The 18,838-nt window shown below is 41.1% G+C and overlaps 1 protein-coding gene across 1 annotated transcript in view; it reads left to right on the forward strand.

Moving 5' to 3' along the window:
- The window catches only part of LOC150089623 (1-phosphatidylinositol 4,5-bisphosphate phosphodiesterase epsilon-1-like), a 634,994-nt gene that overhangs the window by 106,391 nt on the left and 509,765 nt on the right, over nt 1-18,838 (forward strand). The window contains exon 9 of the mRNA XM_090390053.1: nt 11,428-12,071. Coding sequence (XP_090246179.1) covers nt 11,428-12,071 — 644 coding nt within the window. The remainder of the gene's footprint in view (nt 1-11,427; nt 12,072-18,838) is intronic.

Consider the following 18,838-nt stretch of genomic DNA (forward strand, 5'->3'; position numbering starts at 1 on the left):
CAACTTCCACAACTAAGGATGGAAGTCTGTTCCACCAACCAACTAGCCGCTGGCTAAAGGCAAATTTCCGCACATCTATCCTACATCCGTCTTCCATCAATTTGAATTTATGCCCTCTCAAGTGATTATTCTGAGCAAATGAAAGAATCCCATCACCATTGAGCATGTTCAAACCATTCAAGGCTTTATACACCTCAATCAGATCACCTGGCAGGTGCCTAGTCTCCAGACACTAATTTGCAAAATTTTAAGCCTTTCTTCGTAAGAGCAACCCTTTGTTCCATTCACTAATGCTTACATTATGAATTCCATAAAAAGAGACATGATAGTTAAGTCTGCATTGCAAGTACATTGAATTAGTATTCGAGTAATCTCAATTAATTTTAACTTAAAACATTTCTCATTCTCTTACTTCAAGTCAGAGGTATCCAAGTTGAGCACTTCTGTTACATTTAAATTTTCTTTATTACAGAAAAAAACTTAAATGTGTAAACATTCATAACTAAGAGTCCACAATTAATGGAAGGGAAGAAAACATACTCGTATTGCTTCTCCTTCTGAATATACATTAATGTCGAATTAATATATTCTATATTAATGTATCAGTGTTTTTTTTTTTGTTTTTTTTTCCATGTGAACTCCAAACACGAGAGGTATTAGAACCTATAGTACTTAGTACCGTGCTTGGGTTGGAGGTTGAGAAGACGAAAGAAGATATTTGTTGACATTGGACTTGAACTTCTGTAGATTGTAATTTTCAGGAAATACGTATGAAGGAAGGTTGTTCCAGAAAATGGCAGTTGAATGAATAAACGAGGAAGATGAAAAGTTGGTTCTGTGAGTTTGAAGTTGGACACTAAATGGATGCTGGCTGGTGGCGGCACGTGTTCGAACTGTTTTGAAAGAGACAGCGAGAATAATAGAAGCCAACTCAGAAGAACGGTGCCCATGGAAGTATCTGTAGAAGAGGCATGCAGCAGAAACAGTACGTCTATGAGAATGCGAGTGGAGAGACTCTTAGAGATTAATCATTAATTAACCTAACTGCCCTCTTCTGAATGGAATCAAGAAGCCTGAGGGAGGTTTTGGGGGCACCACCCCAGATGTGGGAACAATATTCCATGGCAGGGCGGATTTGCGATTTATACAAAGTGAGCAGCTGTTTGGAAGAAAGGTAACGCCGAGAGCAAAAGAGAAAACAAAGTTTTTTAGATGCAGAGGAAGCAATATTTGTAATGTGCTTGTGCCAAAAGAGATTAGAAGTCAGGGTGATCCCCAAAAGAGATATATCATTTTGCCTAGAAATCGAAGTGTCACTAAAGATAAGTATAGGAGCAGAAGAATCCTTTTTGCGAGATATAAGACAAGACTGAGTTTTAGAAGGGTTGAAATCAACTAAGTTGTCTTTGTCCCACCGTAGAATTACCTGAAGATCGGCATTTAAGGAATTGATAGCAGATTTTCGAGAAGTTGAAGCTGATTGAGCAGGACAAGGTTTCTCAAAATGGAAAGTGGAATGCAATGTGCTATCATCGGCAAAACTATGGATAGGATTTCCAGTCAATGGAAGAAGGTCATTAATATACAAGAGAAAAAGAGTGGGGGAAAGAACTGAACCTTGGGGGACACCGGCATTAGTGGAGAAGTTAGAAGACAGAGATCCATCTACCATCACCCTCAGTGAGCAATCAGAGAGAAAACTGGATAACTAATTACTAAAAACAGTTGGCAAACCATAAGATGGAAGCTTGTTTAGAAGACCTTTATGCCAAACACCATCAAAAGCCTTTGAAATGTCAAGAGCAACTACTTGTGTTTCGCCGAACCTTTCCATTGAATTAGTCCATAAATGGGTAACATAAGCCAGAATATCACCAATGGATCGACACTGACGGAATCCATACTCGCGTTCGTTGATCAGACGGAAGGTTTCTAGGTAGTTTAAGAGTTGGCGGTTAATCGATTTCTCCATTACTTTAGAAAGAGTAGAAGTAATTGCAATGGGACGATAATTGGATGGGAGGGATTTGTCACCCTTTTTAGGAACTGGCTGGATATGAGCAAATTTTCAAGCAGAACGAAAAACACCTTTGGAATAAGAAAGTGAAAAAGAATAGGAGTAAGTTCAGGAGCACAGGTTTTGAGAACAAGTGGAGAAATACCATCAGGACCTGGAGCTTTCTTAGCATCAAGATTCATCAAAATCCTTCTGACATCCTTTTGACGGAAGCCCACAGGAGGCATTGAATGGAGCATGTTGAGAATGGTGGGAGGTGTTTTACCAAGATCATTAATACACGAGCTGGAAGAAAAATGGGATGCTAGCAGGTCAGCTTTATCCTTGGCTGAAGTGACAACAGAACCATCTGGGTTAGACAGAGGTGGGAGCAGAAATGGGCCAAAGTTGCGGCCAATAGCTTTGGCAAGAGACCAGAATGCTCGGCTACCATTAGGGCAAGAAGCAAGTTTTCTACTCTTAGCCTGTTCAAACTCTAGTTTGGACTGATTAATAACTGCTTTACAATTGTTGCGAGCTTTGGTGTAGGCAGAAAATGAAACTGAAGAATTAGAAACAAGCCAATTACGATATGCAACATTGTTCTCTTGAACAGCCTTAGCACATTTATTGGAAAACCAAGGTTTACATAAAGGACGAGATTTTAAAGTGGAGTGTGGGATAAAGGATTCCATTCCTGCAAGAATAATTTCACTGACATGATCTGAGCAAACGTTGACATCAGAAGTTTTGAAACAGTAATCTGACCAAGGAAAAGAAGAAAATAGTCTCGCAGGTCATCCCATTTGCATTCTTGTAATGCGAAACAACACGAGGTTGGGAATAGCCATGAGATAAAGGTTCCATTGGAGAAGAGACAATCACCAAGTTGTGATCTGAAGTGCCTAAAGGACCTCTCACTTCGACCGTGTACTTAGAAGGGTTGTTTGTGAGAAAAAGATCAAGCGTATTGGTTTTATGATTAGCATTGGCCGGTATTCTTGTAGGTAAATGAACAATCTGTGCTAGGTCATTAGTAATTGCAAAAGCCTCAGCATCTCAACCTGCTGGGTAGGTATGACTAGAAAACGGAAGCCAGCTGGAGTTGTGAACATTAAATCACCAAGGAAAATTACCTCACTGTTAGGAAAGTTGAACTAGCGAAAGTCAAGTTGCAAAGAGAGGAAGTCAAAGAGCTCCAAGTGATTAGTGGAATTGGGAGAACGGTAGAGACAACAGATGAATTTGACACAATGAGGTAGAGAGATTTTGAGCCAGAGAAGATCAAAGAGAGGAGATTCCAAATTGCCAACAAGTCTCTGACAGGGAATATCAGAATGGACATATGCACAAGTACAACCTTTGAGGCGAAAGGAATCATACAGCGAATAATTTGGGCATCTGAGAGAGATGAGCAGTAATTGAATCAACCGATAACTGAGATTCTGTCAGAAAAAGTACATGGGGTTTGGCAGACTGCAAGTGGAAATGGACATCGTTGAGATTAGAATTGAGACCACGTATATTTGTGAAATGAATTAGGAAGTGCTTGGGAGGTTTAGATCTTTTCGCAGATAAGCTTGTTCTATTAGTTTGACGATTCATGGTGTATTCAATAGTAAGAAAGAGTGGGTGGGACATGCTGTATGAAGTAATTAAATTTTTGGATATGGCGTACCCGTGGTAAGAATATATCCAGATCCTTGACATAACGTGGCTTCGACAATGCTCCCCGCCTACACACTACTCGGACTCCCTCCAGTCACTATCTGGCAGAGTAGAGGTAGCAAGATTATACACTAACTGATCCGGAAGCCTCCTAGAGAGTTACCAATAGGTTCGGTCCGGTGTGCTAACTAGCGGCCGGCCTGTGAACACCGTTTTAGAGCTGTACCCTCGAAATGTAAGGCATATTGGATCTCACCACGACGTTCATCATAACCTCAAAAGTCATCAATCAAAGTGCATGATGGAAGAGATGGGGAAGGGTTGACCGGAACTTAGCTCTAGAGACTAAACATGGGTTCCACCACTTCAAGCCTCCAATAAGCAAAGTGGTGGTATTTCACCGGTTGATGAGAGTCATCTACCACCTAGTACTGCCTGGTAACATAGAGGGGCGGCATTCCTCCATGTGGTGTGGGCGCCACACCTGGACCCCTGCTTACGTTGGTTCACACCTGGGTCACCCACCATGTACTTGTGCATGGAAGTTATACCCAGGATTACTAACAGTCCCACCGTCGTGGAGGTGCAAGCAGAGGATTTGGCTCACAGACCGTCCGGACTTCGCCGAAATTGGGTCCACTTGACTTGAGTGTCACCCGAATATCAGTTCCAACCGCGTTTTAGACCCCCAGGTAGCAAGTATAGCTTGTCTGGCATATCTGAGAGAATGTCTGTGCCAACCTCAAGGACAGGAAAAAAAAAAAAAAAAAAAAAAAAAACCTAAATGTGCAAACAAGAGACCACAATTAATGGAAGGGAAGAAAACATACTCGTATTGCTTCTCCTTCTGAATATACATTAATGTCGAATTAATATATTCTATATTAATGTATCAGTGTACAACGGTCGGTTTATCTATTTTTATGGATGAAAATCCAGAGCTTCAGGAGTGGGAAAAGACTTTCTTTCCTCACTACAGACCGACTGACATGGCATGGTGTGAAAAAAATCCCATAAAAATCCCTACATCTTAATGGAGTCGAGTTGAAGCTTTTGCACGCCGTACGAAAGGAACAATCGTAATCAGTGTGCTAGCCATGAGGGCCACTTACGCAATTGTAATAGCATTTTTCTTTTAAGCAAAGCAATCGATTCAATATTAATTAATTTACTCCTTTAAAAAATGCTCATTCCAATAACATTGTATGGAAATTAAAAGAAATAAGAATTGCAATGCCATGTTAATAATGATTCATGTGAAATTGAAACAGTGTTAATTGAATAACAAATAAATTCTCTCTGGAACTCTAGAGTAGTATTAGATATCTGTAATGGTTAATTACCCAGGGCACAAATCCAAAAGCTGGCACTATTTTTAACTGATTAAAACTATCAATATGCACGGAGCGATTTGCAGCACGTGTTACCAAGAAGGCAGCCATAGATAAGGTGTAAGGTATGTTAGTGTCTAACGGCTCCTGGGATTTCTCCCATCTCCGCGAGTGTACATTGTATCGGGGCCAGAGATTTGAAGTATGTGGGGGTCATGTGCTGTATATTGTGTTGTGCCCTTTGTTCCTCCGGTCTATTAGCCGCCGAGCCCCTTGTGGGCAAACATCCGGGAGGAATCTTTTGGTGACAGCGCCTTTAGTTGAGGTCTGCCATCTTTCTTGCCAGGTGTCTGTTAGATGTTCATTGTCTCTTCTTTTCAGCGTTTCTATTATTTGCTGGCACAGTGGTGAAACCTGCGCAGGTAGCGGCTTTTCCTTTGGCTATTTGATAGAGCAACCCATGACGAACAATCTCCAGGTCCAGTGGAAGCGATCCAGTGAGGACCTGGAGTGCATGGGTGCTGACAGTGCGACAGGCACGCGAGGACAGAAGGAGAAGAGAGCGCTGGATAGTTCTACTATCCAGCGATCTGTTTACTACTGTATTGGCCTTCTTGTACCAGACTCCAGAAGCATAGGTGATAACCGGGATTAAAACTGCCTTATAGAAGAGGGACAGCGTTCTTTTCTTTAAGCTCCAGTCCTTCCGGGCAACCCTTGAGACTTGGGCAGTATACTTCCTGATCTTAATCCTGAGTTGATCTAGATGAGGAGTGAAGGAAAGGTTTTTGTCTAAGATCAAACCTAGATATTTAAGCTCTGTTTTTAGTTTTACTGTAACACCATTGACCTTGATATGGGGTGGTCTTCTCAAATCAAGGGTACCTTTTAGTAGGATCGAATTTGTTTTCTCTGGGGAGATCTTGAGGTTGTTTTGCTCTGCCCAAGCTTGAAGGGTGGAGATGGCCTGGTTGGCAGTTGCTTCTAGTTGGGCTCTGTTATTGGCAGAAAAGAGCATGACCAGGTCATCTGCATAGGCCTGGGTCTGTACATTGTTGAGTTTGGTGTTCAAGAAATCATCCAGCACCAGATTCCAGAGGAGAGGCCAGGACAGATCCCTGAAGGCATCCCCTGAAGACTGGTCTGGAGACACTGCAGTGGGCAGCGGACACAACTCGCCGGTCCTGGAGATAGATCTTGATGCATCCATATAAGTTTTCTGGGACTTGCGCCCTCCGGAGCCTGCCGAGGACGCTGGGCCACCAGAGGGAATCGAAAGCACCAGCAAAGTCGAAGGAGATTAGTAGAAAGTATTTGGAGTTGCAGTTGGTAGCAGCTTCAATGATTGTTTCCAGTGCATCTACCGTGGAGCGTCCTTTCCGGAAAGCGTACTGGTTAGGTGAGGAGAGACCGGCGTCATTGTAATGGGCTTCTATTCTATGGGAGATCATCCGTTCGAGAAGCTTGCTGAAGACTGGCAGCAGTGCAATGGGCAGGTAGGATTGTGGCAGATCATGTGGTTTGGTTGCATTCTTCAATATAAGTCTAACGGTTGCAGTCCTCCACTGTGTGGGGAAGAATTCTTGGTGAAGACAGTGGTTTAACAGGTTGAGTATGGTAGTGGGAATAAGTTCAATGGCTTTCTGGACGATTTCTGGATCGAGCATGTCTCTGCCCGGATAAGGTTTCCAACGCATGGCTCACCAGCGGGACGCTCTTCCCCTAGACCGAAGACCAGGTAATCAACACCAGAAACTACAAAAAAATACATCGCCAAGGACCTAACCCTGCGTGACAGACGGCACGGTGAAGAATGATCACTCGATACAGTACACTCATAGGTACGACCAGTTCGCCAATATAATAAATCAGAAGGTAGAGAAGACATACCAGTTGATCAAAGAAAGTGTTGCTCATTACAAGTACGAACCTCGGGACCGTACTATAGATCTCTACCCGCAAGTTGTACTGGGACCGCGCCATAAGAACGGACAAGATGATCCCAAACAGCAGACCGAACCTAACCATTACTTCTTGTCAGTGAAAGACTACCTACTCCTGATCGACGTAGCGGTGTCCAAACACCAGCCACGTCAAGGAAACCTGTAGGGCAAATCAGGAAGTACACGACCTAAGACAGGGTCAAAGAAATATGGCATATGGAACAAGTAACAACCATCTGGATTACCGTGTCTACCACTGGCATGGTGCTAAAGAGCCTCCATAAGAACCCAACAGCAATAAGCTCCCAGAGAACGCCTACGAGGAATTCCATAAAGCCACGATCCTAAACACCTGTAAGATAGTGTTCTTCGACCATAATAGAACCGGGCATAACAACCGCACTACGCACCTGGGACCAGTACCTGTCCCGAGTGGAAAAATCCCACAGGGAGAAGAAAAGATATAATAAAATTTGTTAAAGGAAAAAAAAATTACGAAAAATATTATTGCGAAATGAATATTCATCCCTTTTCGTTTTTGCGAAATTTAGGTCTCTTATTCAGAAAACTGTTTTGTCGCATTTCTTCAGTGTTACTTTCGAAGCCTACATTATAATATCTAACAATAATAATCCATTATACTGATATTCCATCATACATCTTTCCTGATGTCTTTTGTTTCCATTTTCTTGATACCTTGGCGAAAACATTCCCCTTTATCGTGCCAAATACTCCGAGATTTTCAGGGAAATAAAAATTAGTGTAATAAATGAAGTTTCGAGCTCATGTTACAACCCAACTCTTCGAATTTATTGAGCGTGCTGTCGACAGTATATTGAAATTCTACCTGCTTATTATATCCTAAAAATTCTTAATAACATCCTTGAAGGATGTTATTAAGAAGTACACAATTTAAAAATTTAAGGTTGTTATTAAGAAGTACACAATTTAAAAATTTAAGGATGTTATTAAGAAGTACACAATTCAAAAAGATATCAATTTAAAAATAAGCAGTACACGCTTCTTTTTAAATTGTAGTATCAGTTTGCATATGTGAGGGCTACAAAAAATCCCTTTTAGTAAGCTTTGCTTATGAATGAACAAAGAATTTACCTTAGAGATACTTGAAACAGTTTCCGTCTTTGTCTAAGACTTATGGACTGCTTCAAGTCTAATTTATGGACTTGAATCAGCAAGTTAAAGTAAAGGTCTCTTACTTTCACTACAAGTGAAAGTATAAGAGGACTTTTTTCGGTTAACCAGGCTTAAATCTGGCATCACCAAATTAAAATCAGGCTTCATGTTCAATGTTCTGGTTACCTAGCATCATGCTGTTTTGTTTCTTCTGTATCAAATGTTCGCTTCACGCTCTGCTGGCCCATTTATAATAAAGCAACGGAAACTTTATCGGAAAGTTCCATGGTTGATAGTAAGAAAACTAGAGATAGTTGAGAACAGTCATGCATCGCAGTTGTTCCAGAAAAATCTGCAGTATAATAAGTGGTTTTTAAAATTCAAAATATAGTGAAGCGTTGATCCAACTTCAATGACATACGGGTCACTTATGTAGAAGGAAAAATAATACATTGTTAATAATGTTTCGCTATGCTGATTCCGAAATCAGATACTATTTTCGGAATCTACATAGAGGAATTGATAAACCACAAGGTAAAGCATTAAAGATGATAAAACCATTGCAGAACTGTTTTATTAATTAAATTCAATTCATAAGGAGTTTAAAATCTTGAATAGGTATATACAGATGAATAAAACTTAAAATATATCATTATCTAGAATAAATTTCATTGTGAAACCTGATCACAAAAATCTCATCGTTTTACTCTTCCTTTTCGCCCCACATAAGTAAAATGACAATAGAATCGGCGAAATTTACAGACACGATGTAGTGACCCCCGCTATTCTCAAATTACCTCATCGCAAATTCTACAACTCGGTTGCAATAATGTAACACAGAGAATTAGAGATTAGAAACAGCAACTGCCTCAGCGCATATCTGTCGGCATTATAAGAGAAACTTTAATCACTCAGCGATATTTGATCCCTGTATGCTTGTTCTGGCTTTCATTCTCTCCTATGTACAGTACGAAAACTGTACACATTTTTCTCCCGTACATTCTGTTCTGACTTTCTTTCATTCTTTATTGTGCGTAATGACAAGATTCAACACAGAATCCAGAAGCGTCGCGATTTTAGCTAATTGTATTGCATGGTTTTTTGTTTGATTTTTAGGAGCATTAGCAACTAAGGCATATTGCTCCGGGATATGCGGTGGTCATTCCCTGACCTTTCCGCATCCTCCGTATTTGGTGCTCACGGGCTCGAACCCCGGTCTAATCAAGAAGCGTGTGCTACACACTGCTGCTCCTTCCCACCTGGCTACGGGGGCGCCTGTGTATGGAGGTTTAGCTTATTAATAGTAAGGTGTAATCATATGTACACAAAAAATTAATTTTATAACATTTAGATGGTTTAATTTGTATGTTTTTGTTTTAATAATACTCAGTGACGTTCTCTCAACACATTAAGTACTTCAGATAATTTTTTTTTTTTTATCAAAGACAAATTTTAATTACATCAATCACCGTGCAATGTGTCCTTTACTAATATGATTTAGTATTTTGCGGGCTGTATGTACAGATAGCCATATATATATATATATATATATATATATATATATATACCGATGAGCCAAAACATTATGACCAGAGAGTCGTTATGCAAATCGAAGCAACTGCAGGTGAATTACGGCGCGTGCGCGGGTCGGCACAAGGTATAAAAAAAAACTCCTGATACTGAGCTACGTTAACTAGTGTTACTCTTGTTCTTCAGATGGGAAAGTAGCGGACTTAAGCGAGTTTGACAAAGGCCAATGGCCAAACGACTGGGTCAGAGTTTATCCGAAACGGCACGGCTGATGAGATGCTGACGGTCAGCCGTGGTTAGTACCTACCGAAAGTTGTCCGAGGAGGGAAAACCAACCAACCGCCGGCGAGGTGTTGGACGACCACTGGTCATCGATGCTCGAGATGAGCGAAAGCTCTCCCGGATGGTACGAGGCAACAGAAGGGCGACTGTGGCGCAACTCGCTGGTAATTGGAATGCTGATGACGGGAGTAATGTGTCACAACACACAGTACATCCAACGCTGCTGAAAATGGGGCTGCGTAGCCGCAGACCGCTCCGAGTGCCCATGCTAACCACGGTTCACTAGCGACAGCGCCTACAGTGGGCACGTGAGCATCGTCTGGTCCGATGAATCACGTTTCCTGTTGCACCATGTCGACAGCCGGGTAAGTGTGCGCGTCGTTTACCTGGGGAAGTGATGGCGCCTGGATGCACTGTGGGACGAAAACAAGTCGGTGGCGGCGGTGTCATGCTTTGGGCGATGTTCTGCTGGGATACCCTTGGTGCAGTCGTCCATGCGCGGGCAGTCTGATGTCTACCACGCACCTAAACTTCATTGCTGACCAGGTACACCCTTTCATGGCAACGGTCTATCCCTCTGGCGATGCGGTTTTTCAGCAGGATAATGCGCCATGCCACACCACCGGGATTGTTCGAGACTGGTTCGCGGAACATGAGGAAGACTTCCAGGTATTACCCTGGCCTCCAAATTCCACAGGCATCAATCCCATCGAGCATCTGTGGTTTGTGTTGGAACAGCAACTCCGATCTGCGGCGTCTCAACCACGGATCTTAGAGGAGTTAAAGGATCTGCTGGTTACGTGTTGGTACCAGATAGCACAAGACACATTTAGAAATCTTGTAGCGTCCATGCCTCGCTGGATACGAACTGTTTTGGCTGCACGTGGAGGACCAACATCATATTAGGTAGGGGTCATAATGTTTTGGCTCATCGGTGTATATACAGATAAACAGTTTGCTGACAATGTTTCCTTTAGAAATAGCAAAAGGGCTACTGTTCCACTTCTGCTCCTGCCAACGCAACTGCAGCTTGGCTTGCTGGTTAATATGAGTAACTTCTGTTGAGCTCTCTGACTGCCGGTAGATGGCTGTTTGTTGAAATCTCTTTTGGAGAATACCGGCGATTATCAATCTCTAGGATGTGATGCTTGTGCTCTCTTAACCGGTTTCTGCCGTAGCCTACTTGCCAGGTCGTTGTGCTGTAGCTGAGGGGATAACCATCGCACAGTATAGTTGCTTTGTAATGTACTATACTATTTCTATGTGTATGGCGGATTTGCCAGATTTTTTTTTTTTTTTGTTTTTTGGCTAGGGGCCGCTTCACTCAACAAATGGGGAAAAAAATGTTTATCGAAATGAAATGGAATTTGTATAAAACAAGAACACAGTGGCAAATAAAGAATTCAGATTTTATCTCAATAAAACTAAATATTAAGTGATGAGCAGGAAATTTCTGTGTGTTTATTTTGTTTTTCTGGGGCAGTGAACGTCACCATATTAATAAAATGTCACAATTGGATTAATATTTTCTTTTTATTCTTAGATACCATCCTGCCTTCTCAAGCAGATTCAGCTTCATTTTTTCTGGCTGGGTTACCTATTGTCGCTCATCCGCTTATAATCCTCCGGCTCTTACAGCACAGGTTAGTAGGAAGTATGGTACATCGTCGTTGGTGTGGTTCTACTCCCAGGTCCAGTATAGGCTCCACCGAAAATCGTAGTCGTAAAGAATCATCAGGAGATGGAGATTCCTTAAGAATGCGCCGGAACGTCAACCTAACTATTAACTGTACTGTGCCTTCTTCTAAAATAGAAATAGAAAGTCGTAGTTCCATAAAAGATTCTACGGACACTCGTCTTATTATTCAGACCTCAGTTCCTCTGACGTCGGTAAAGGTAATGATGGGTCACACGGGCAGTCAGAGGTCGCAGAGGTATAGGAAAGACTCGGTAGGAGTAGCAGAGAAGTGTCCTCCAAACAACAGCAAAGACACAAGTCAATGTACATCGCCAAACTCCTATCAGAAGCGGATATTTCAGTTGCCCAATCTCAAGAAGAGAATATCTAGAAATCATAGTGCTGATCACAGCACTAAAAGTACCCAGAGTGAAGAAAATGACACCAGCGAAGCAGACATCGTAGCCTTTCAAAGAGAGCTGCAAAACCTTCCACGATTTGATCGGCAGGTTAGAATTTTCAGTTTAGTATAATTTGTCACGGTTGTATTCTGAATCAAAGATTACATTATAACTTTTAATTTTAATATATGTTTTTTTAAAGTTTGCATTTTCCAGCTCTCCTTTTAAAAATTGTATTTTTGGTTTAGTTTTAATATGCGCGATTACTAGGTTGTGGTCTTCTATTTGCAGGATTAATGCGGTGAAAAAGTCTGTAATCCTGATGAAAATAAAACGATTGCTTTAGTCAAATAATAAAAGTTATTATAGCAATGACATATGAGGCTCTATTAGCAGAGGAAGAGCCAAGTGAACGAAGTGAAAACAAGATTTCTGGTGCATGAAGATAAATTACATTATTTTTTATTTATTTTTTTTGTAGTTGTGGGCGCATCGGCTTCTGTGGCCATAGTGCACCTCCCAAGATTTTTTTTTTTTTTTTTTGCAGTACTTTGATCCAAGCCCGAGGCGGGATTCGAACCCGCGCCCTTTGGGTTGCTAGGCAGGCACTTTACCCACCTGGCTAGCCCGGTCGGCGATAAATTACACACCACAGATGAAAGTTGTCTAGTTCAGATTTATACTGGGACAGTTAAAGCTACCCTGCATGCGCGAATTGCGATAGCAAAGCAGTGGCACTCAAACTGTGGTCCGCGGACCCCAGGGGATCCTCTGAAAGTCTCTGAGAGTCTGTTAGATAATTATCTATACTATCTAACTGGAGCTTATATTATATTATAATATAAGCTCACCCGTCACACTAATTCTGAGACTTAACTTTTTCGGAAGTCAAGGTGCAATCGATTATGTATCACACAGACTGTATACAGACTGGCGGATTTTTAATTTTATTTTTGAAGGTTGATTAGAAATATTTTTTGTTTGTCGATCATAATATCTGATTATTGAAAACAATAACAATATGATATTTTAATTTGGTAGTCCAATGGTAAAGCTATGGATCAGAATGGGTCCTTGGCTGAAAACTTTCGCGTGGCGCTGCAATAGAGGAATAGATGGAACTCGCAGAAGGTCTACTAAGGAAAAATGGCAAGAGGTATACAGGAAATCTCAGCACGGTGTTACCCATCTGCTTACAGCAAGAAAATGTCTACATAGGATCAGCCCACGCAAAATCATTCATAACAGGTTACAGTACAAGAATATTATCTTCTGGTTGGATATACCCAAATGTCTTGGTCATTACCATAAAAAATGCGAATAGCTATCATTTGCTTTAGAATTATTAAACTGAAGTAACTGTGTTGTTTGACCACATTATAACCCTGCTAGAACGTTCATGCGCTTTGAACAAGAGGGCAAGCGACGCAGTGGGCCCCGGGTGCCAAGCGTTCCGTGGCCAAGCGATCTCAGTGCGTTTCTCAAAGCGAGCTATCTAGCTTTTTGCCATTGTATATATTCTGTTTATTTCTGAATACCGTTTCCTCATTTTATATTTAAGTAGCTCTTTCGTTCTACAAGAAGTAGGCAAAGGCCCAGAAAGGAAAGAAACCTTTCTGTTTCGCTTTCTTTATTACTAATACAACTAATAGCCGCTTGGTCACCTCGTGGCACTGCTCCTGCCTCCCTGTGGCGGGGCCGGTAACCTGAGTGGTAAAGACAAACCCCCAGGGCCAAAAGGGGCCGACATGGATATAAGTAACTATCCACTGTTAGAGTCCTCGAACTAAAGATCAGAAATTCATGACTCCAATCATCCGAAACGACTAAGGACGGAAAATCAGAATAAAGACGTGCCAGCATTTCTTATAATTCACTCATTATCCACGCAACCTGTTTGCAAACTATCGCCTTTTCTTATACAGAAATGTTTAGAATCGGTTTGTGGATCTCCTAAAATGGTTAAGCGTCTCCAATCTGGAGACTTTCTAATTGAAACTTCTAAGACAAATCACTCAGAGAAGCTGTTAAAATTAACATCATTTAACAGTATTCCAGTGTCAGTTACGCCCCATAACACTCTTAACACCTCTAGAGGCATTATTAGCGAATGGGATTTGCTATCCGTGTCAGAAGAAGAGATAATACAAGAACTCAGGGAACAAAAAGTGACTCATGCGCGGAGAATAATGACCAAAAAAGACGGCAACCTACTACCAAACAGGTCCATCATTTTGATATTTAGTACTCCGACTCTTCCATCTTCTGTTAAAGCAGGTTATTTAAACTGCAAGATTCAGCCCTACATCCCAAATCCCACTCGCTGCTTTAAGTGCCAGAAGTATTGCCATTCTCAGAGGGCATGCCGAGGCGATGCTGTGTGTCCTATTTGTGGCTCTAAGGAGCATTCGCAAGGAGACTGTACAGCTTCCACTCCTACTTGCCCTAACTGTAAAGGAAGCCATCCTGCCTTTTCTAAAGTATGTGACCTTTGGAAAACAGGCAAACAAATCTAGAAATATAAGGTGGAGCATAAAGTCACATACCCTGAAGCAAGGAAGCAAATACTGTTAACCATGCCTAGCCGATCATACGCATCCGTCACTAAAAACAGCCGGTCAGTTGCAACTCAAACAGATGTCTCCACAGAACCAAACATTTCATTTGTCACCTGGGCCAAAACTATGCTAACGTGCAATAAAATATCTACAGTTAATGAAAGCTGCAACATGCTAATCAGTATCCCAACTGATGCCATCTCAACCTTGCCCGTAAGAACAAAATCTGTTAGTGCTGAAAATCAAAAGACAATGAAACCACGCTATAGCAACATGGAAATGGAGGTTCAGTCAGAGGACGAAGACACAGTACTAGAATTACATGCCAATAATACCATGGACACAGGACGCCCAACCTTTCCCAGAAATGAAAAAAATCAAAACAAAATAGACAGATCAATCTTCCTGAAATAAACCCAATAAATGAACAAATTCCTACAATGGAACTGCAGAGGATTACGCAGTAATATAGATGACCTGAATGATTTACTCATAAAAACTAATGCATTAGGAGTATGCGTACAGGAAACATTTTTATCACCAAAAGTTTCACTCAAATTCAAAAACTATACTATGTTTAGGCGAGACAGGGATTCTGACTCTTCTTCTCGTGGAGGGGGTAGGTATTCTTGTCAAAACTACCATACCATCAAGACATCTCCAACTAGAAACCTCCCTAGAAGTTTTAGTAGTTCGGATGGCAATGGGAATACCATTAACTCTTGCATCTGTTTATATACCACCTAATTATCCTTGTTCCCAGACTGAACTTGGCAACCTTTTAACACAACTGCCACCTCCTGTCTGTTTCTCTGTGATTTCAACGGTCACCATCCATTGTGGAGATCCTCCACTATGGATAAGAGAGGCAAATTAATTGAAACATTCCTAGATAACCATAACCTGACTGTATTAAACACTGGCTATCCAACTCATGTTCAATTACCTACAGGTACACCATCTGCCATAGACTTATCCATCTGTTCAGCCTCTCTTTTTCCAAGTATGGAATGGTTGGTGTTGAATGATCCATTCCACAGTGACCATTTTCCCATCATCAGCTGAATTCAAACACAGGTCGTATCATGCCCTAAAGCCCGTACATCTTGGAATATCCACAAAGCAGACTGGAAAAACTACTCTACTCTACTTGTGTCCTACTAAACAAACAGTATGTAAAGCAACAACATATTGATGACGTAATCGAACACATTACCAGCCATATATTATCAGCAGTCGAAATTTCCATTCCAAAATCCAACCTGAGAAAGCGGGTACACCAAAACCAGTGGTAGAATCAAGATTGTACCACAGCGAAAGTATAAAAAACCGTTCTTTGAACCAATTTCGCAAATTCCCCACTACCGCCAACCTTATAGTTTTCAAAAAATTGAGAGCCAAAGCAAGACAAATTAGGAAAAAAGCAAAACGTGACTTCTGGATTAACTTCGCCTCAACTATTAACAAAAATACTGACACTCGGATTATCTGGAAAAAAATACAAGCTCTCAATGGAAAATTTCTACCTTTACAGTTCTCCAATAATACAGTGGAATGGGCAGGACCTATCCTCTCCTACTGACATCGCAAATGCTTTAGCAGAATCTTTCTATAATACTTCCGCCTCTACCACTTATGTGACTGCTTTTCAGAGAATTAAAACTAGTGAAGAACGTAAAAAATTGAATTTTTCAACTAATCTCCCACTTCCATATAACCAGCCCTTTACTATAGCTGAACTCAAAGAATCCTTGAGTAAATCTTCAAATAGTGCAGCAGGACCAGACGGAATTCACTACAGAATGCTTAAACATCTGTGTGAAGCTGATCTGTACACACTATTGCTATTTTATAACAGGATCTTCTCAGAAAACACATATCCTCTCTCATGGCGTCATTCCTATATTTGTGCAATACCAAAAACCGGGAAACGATATCTCTCTAGTTCAAAATTACAGACCAATATCATTGACAAGCTGTTTGGGCAAGATCTTCGAAAGGATGGTGCATAAGAGGCTCACCTGGATTCTAGACTCCCAAATTCTGCTTTCTGATCACCAATATGGCTTCCGCAAAAACAGGTCCACCCTAGATTTACTTTTCAAAATTGAATCCAACATACGTAACGCCTTCATCAGGAGATAACATTTAGTTATGGTCAACCTGGATATTCAGAAAGCATTCGACACCACATGGCGTCGTGGTATTATCAAAGATACGCATCAGTTGGGGCTAAGAGGCTATCTCCCTCAAATTATTCAGAACTTTTTAAAGTTACGTACCTTTTAAATCAGATATCAAAACTTCCTATCAACATCTCACATTCAAGAAGGTGTCCCACAGTGTTCCATACTGAGTCCAACCCTATTTGCAATTAGGGTCAACAATATATTGGAAGATCTTCCAAAAACTATTGAAGTATATATGTATGCAGATGACCTCACCATATCGTGCCAATCACAAAATATGAATACTATCGAAAGACAGTTACAAATTACTCTAAACAGAATATAATCCTGGATTTTACACAATGGATACCATCTTGCTGAACAGAAATCCGCTACCACTCATTTCTGCAAACTCCGGTCATTTCATCCTGATCCTGAGTTAAAGATAAAAAATTTGTCGGTTCCTCTGGTTAACTCTGTCCGATTTCTTGGCCTGATACTAAATGGAAAACTGAACTTTCAAGCACATGTGGCCTATCTTCGAACCATCTGCTTGAAGAAATTGAATATCCTTCGGTGTGTGTCATCCATGTCATGGGGCGCTAATCGGCATACGCTTATCCATATTTATAGAGCTCTCATCAGGTCCCGTTTGGACTACGGTTCTCCAGTGTATGACTCTGCGAGGAAGAGTACTTTAGAGCGATTAAATACCATCCGGCACAGTGCCCTTCGAGTTTCTCGAGGTGCTTTCAGAAACTCTCCAGTCCAGAGCCTTTACATTGAAGCCACGAACCTCCCTTACATCTTCAGAGGAAAACATTGCTTTTAATATATGCCGCAAAAATCCGCAGTCTTCCCTCTCACCCTAATTGGAGATGTCTGTACAATACCGAATGGGACTCATTTTACAACAGTAAACCAAATGAAAACAGACCTGCTGCACTTAGACTTAAAGAACTAACTCAAACGTGGAATATTGAAATCGGCAATATATATCAGAGCATAACACCGCCTGATCCACCGTGGACAAATATCCCTGCAATTCATGATGACTATTCCAACACTGGAAAAAGAACACCTTGTGTCCCTTCAATATCGCACAGTTACACGAAACTCACTCTGCTTCTAATTTACAGGCCTGTAAGATCTATACAGACGGATCAAAAACTGAGACCTAAGTAGGCGCTGCGGCGATCTTTCCATCATTCACCACTTATGTCTCATTACCTGTAGAATGCAGTATCTTCACTGCTGAGCTTTATGCTATTAACTTGGCTCTAGGTCACATTACTCAACTTCTAATTCCATCTGCCTTAATATACACTGACTCGCTCAGTGCTGTCTCTGCCATAAATAGTAATACCAACTCCTCTCACCCTGTAATAAAACAAATCCATTCTAAATTACTTGTGTGTAATGAGTCAAACCAAACTGCCATTCTGCTGGATTCCAGGTCATTCTGGGATAGCAGGAAATGAAAGAGCAGATCTTGCAGCCAAACAACCAGATACTACTCTTTTGCAGACTTTTCAAACCCCATATACTGATTATAAACACATTACCGTAAAGCATGTTACAATACCTGGTCACTAATCTGGAGAGGTTATCCAGGAAACAAACTATACCAAATAAAACCAGAACCAAAGCTGTGGCCCTCCAGCTTCCAGAAAAGCAGACGAGAAGAAACAATTTTAGGAAAGCTCAGGATTGCTTCTTCTTTATTAACAAAACAACAAGCGGCTCCTAGCCAGAAACTGGCAAATCCGCTATGTACATACAATGATATATATATATATATATATATATATATATGATACATATGATGATATATACGGTACATATAATCGTGTTAATTACAATGTTATAAGCGTAATGAACATGTAACATGTTCACACAGCAAATCACATCACGCAACTAATCAGAAGTATTAGTTGTGGCCTAGGAACCACAAGACAGCAGTCTTTTTTCTGTCCTAGGAAGAACGAAAAACGCACCCGCTGGAGGTAGTGCTATACCAAAGGGTGTTAGCTAATCCTGTATCCACAGCTGCCCAAACTGGGGTACCAGCTTAAAAAAAAAAAAGGAAAAAAGTAGATGGCAGGCGATATCAGTTTTAAGAAATATCGATTGCAGGTGTTGGGTTGGT

This window comes from Mastigoproctus giganteus, chromosome 2, assembly GCF_048544385.1.
Source record: "Mastigoproctus giganteus isolate SK-2022 chromosome 2, ASM4854438v1, whole genome shotgun sequence".
In the NCBI taxonomy this organism is placed as follows: domain Eukaryota; kingdom Metazoa; phylum Arthropoda; class Arachnida; order Uropygi; family Thelyphonidae; genus Mastigoproctus; species Mastigoproctus giganteus.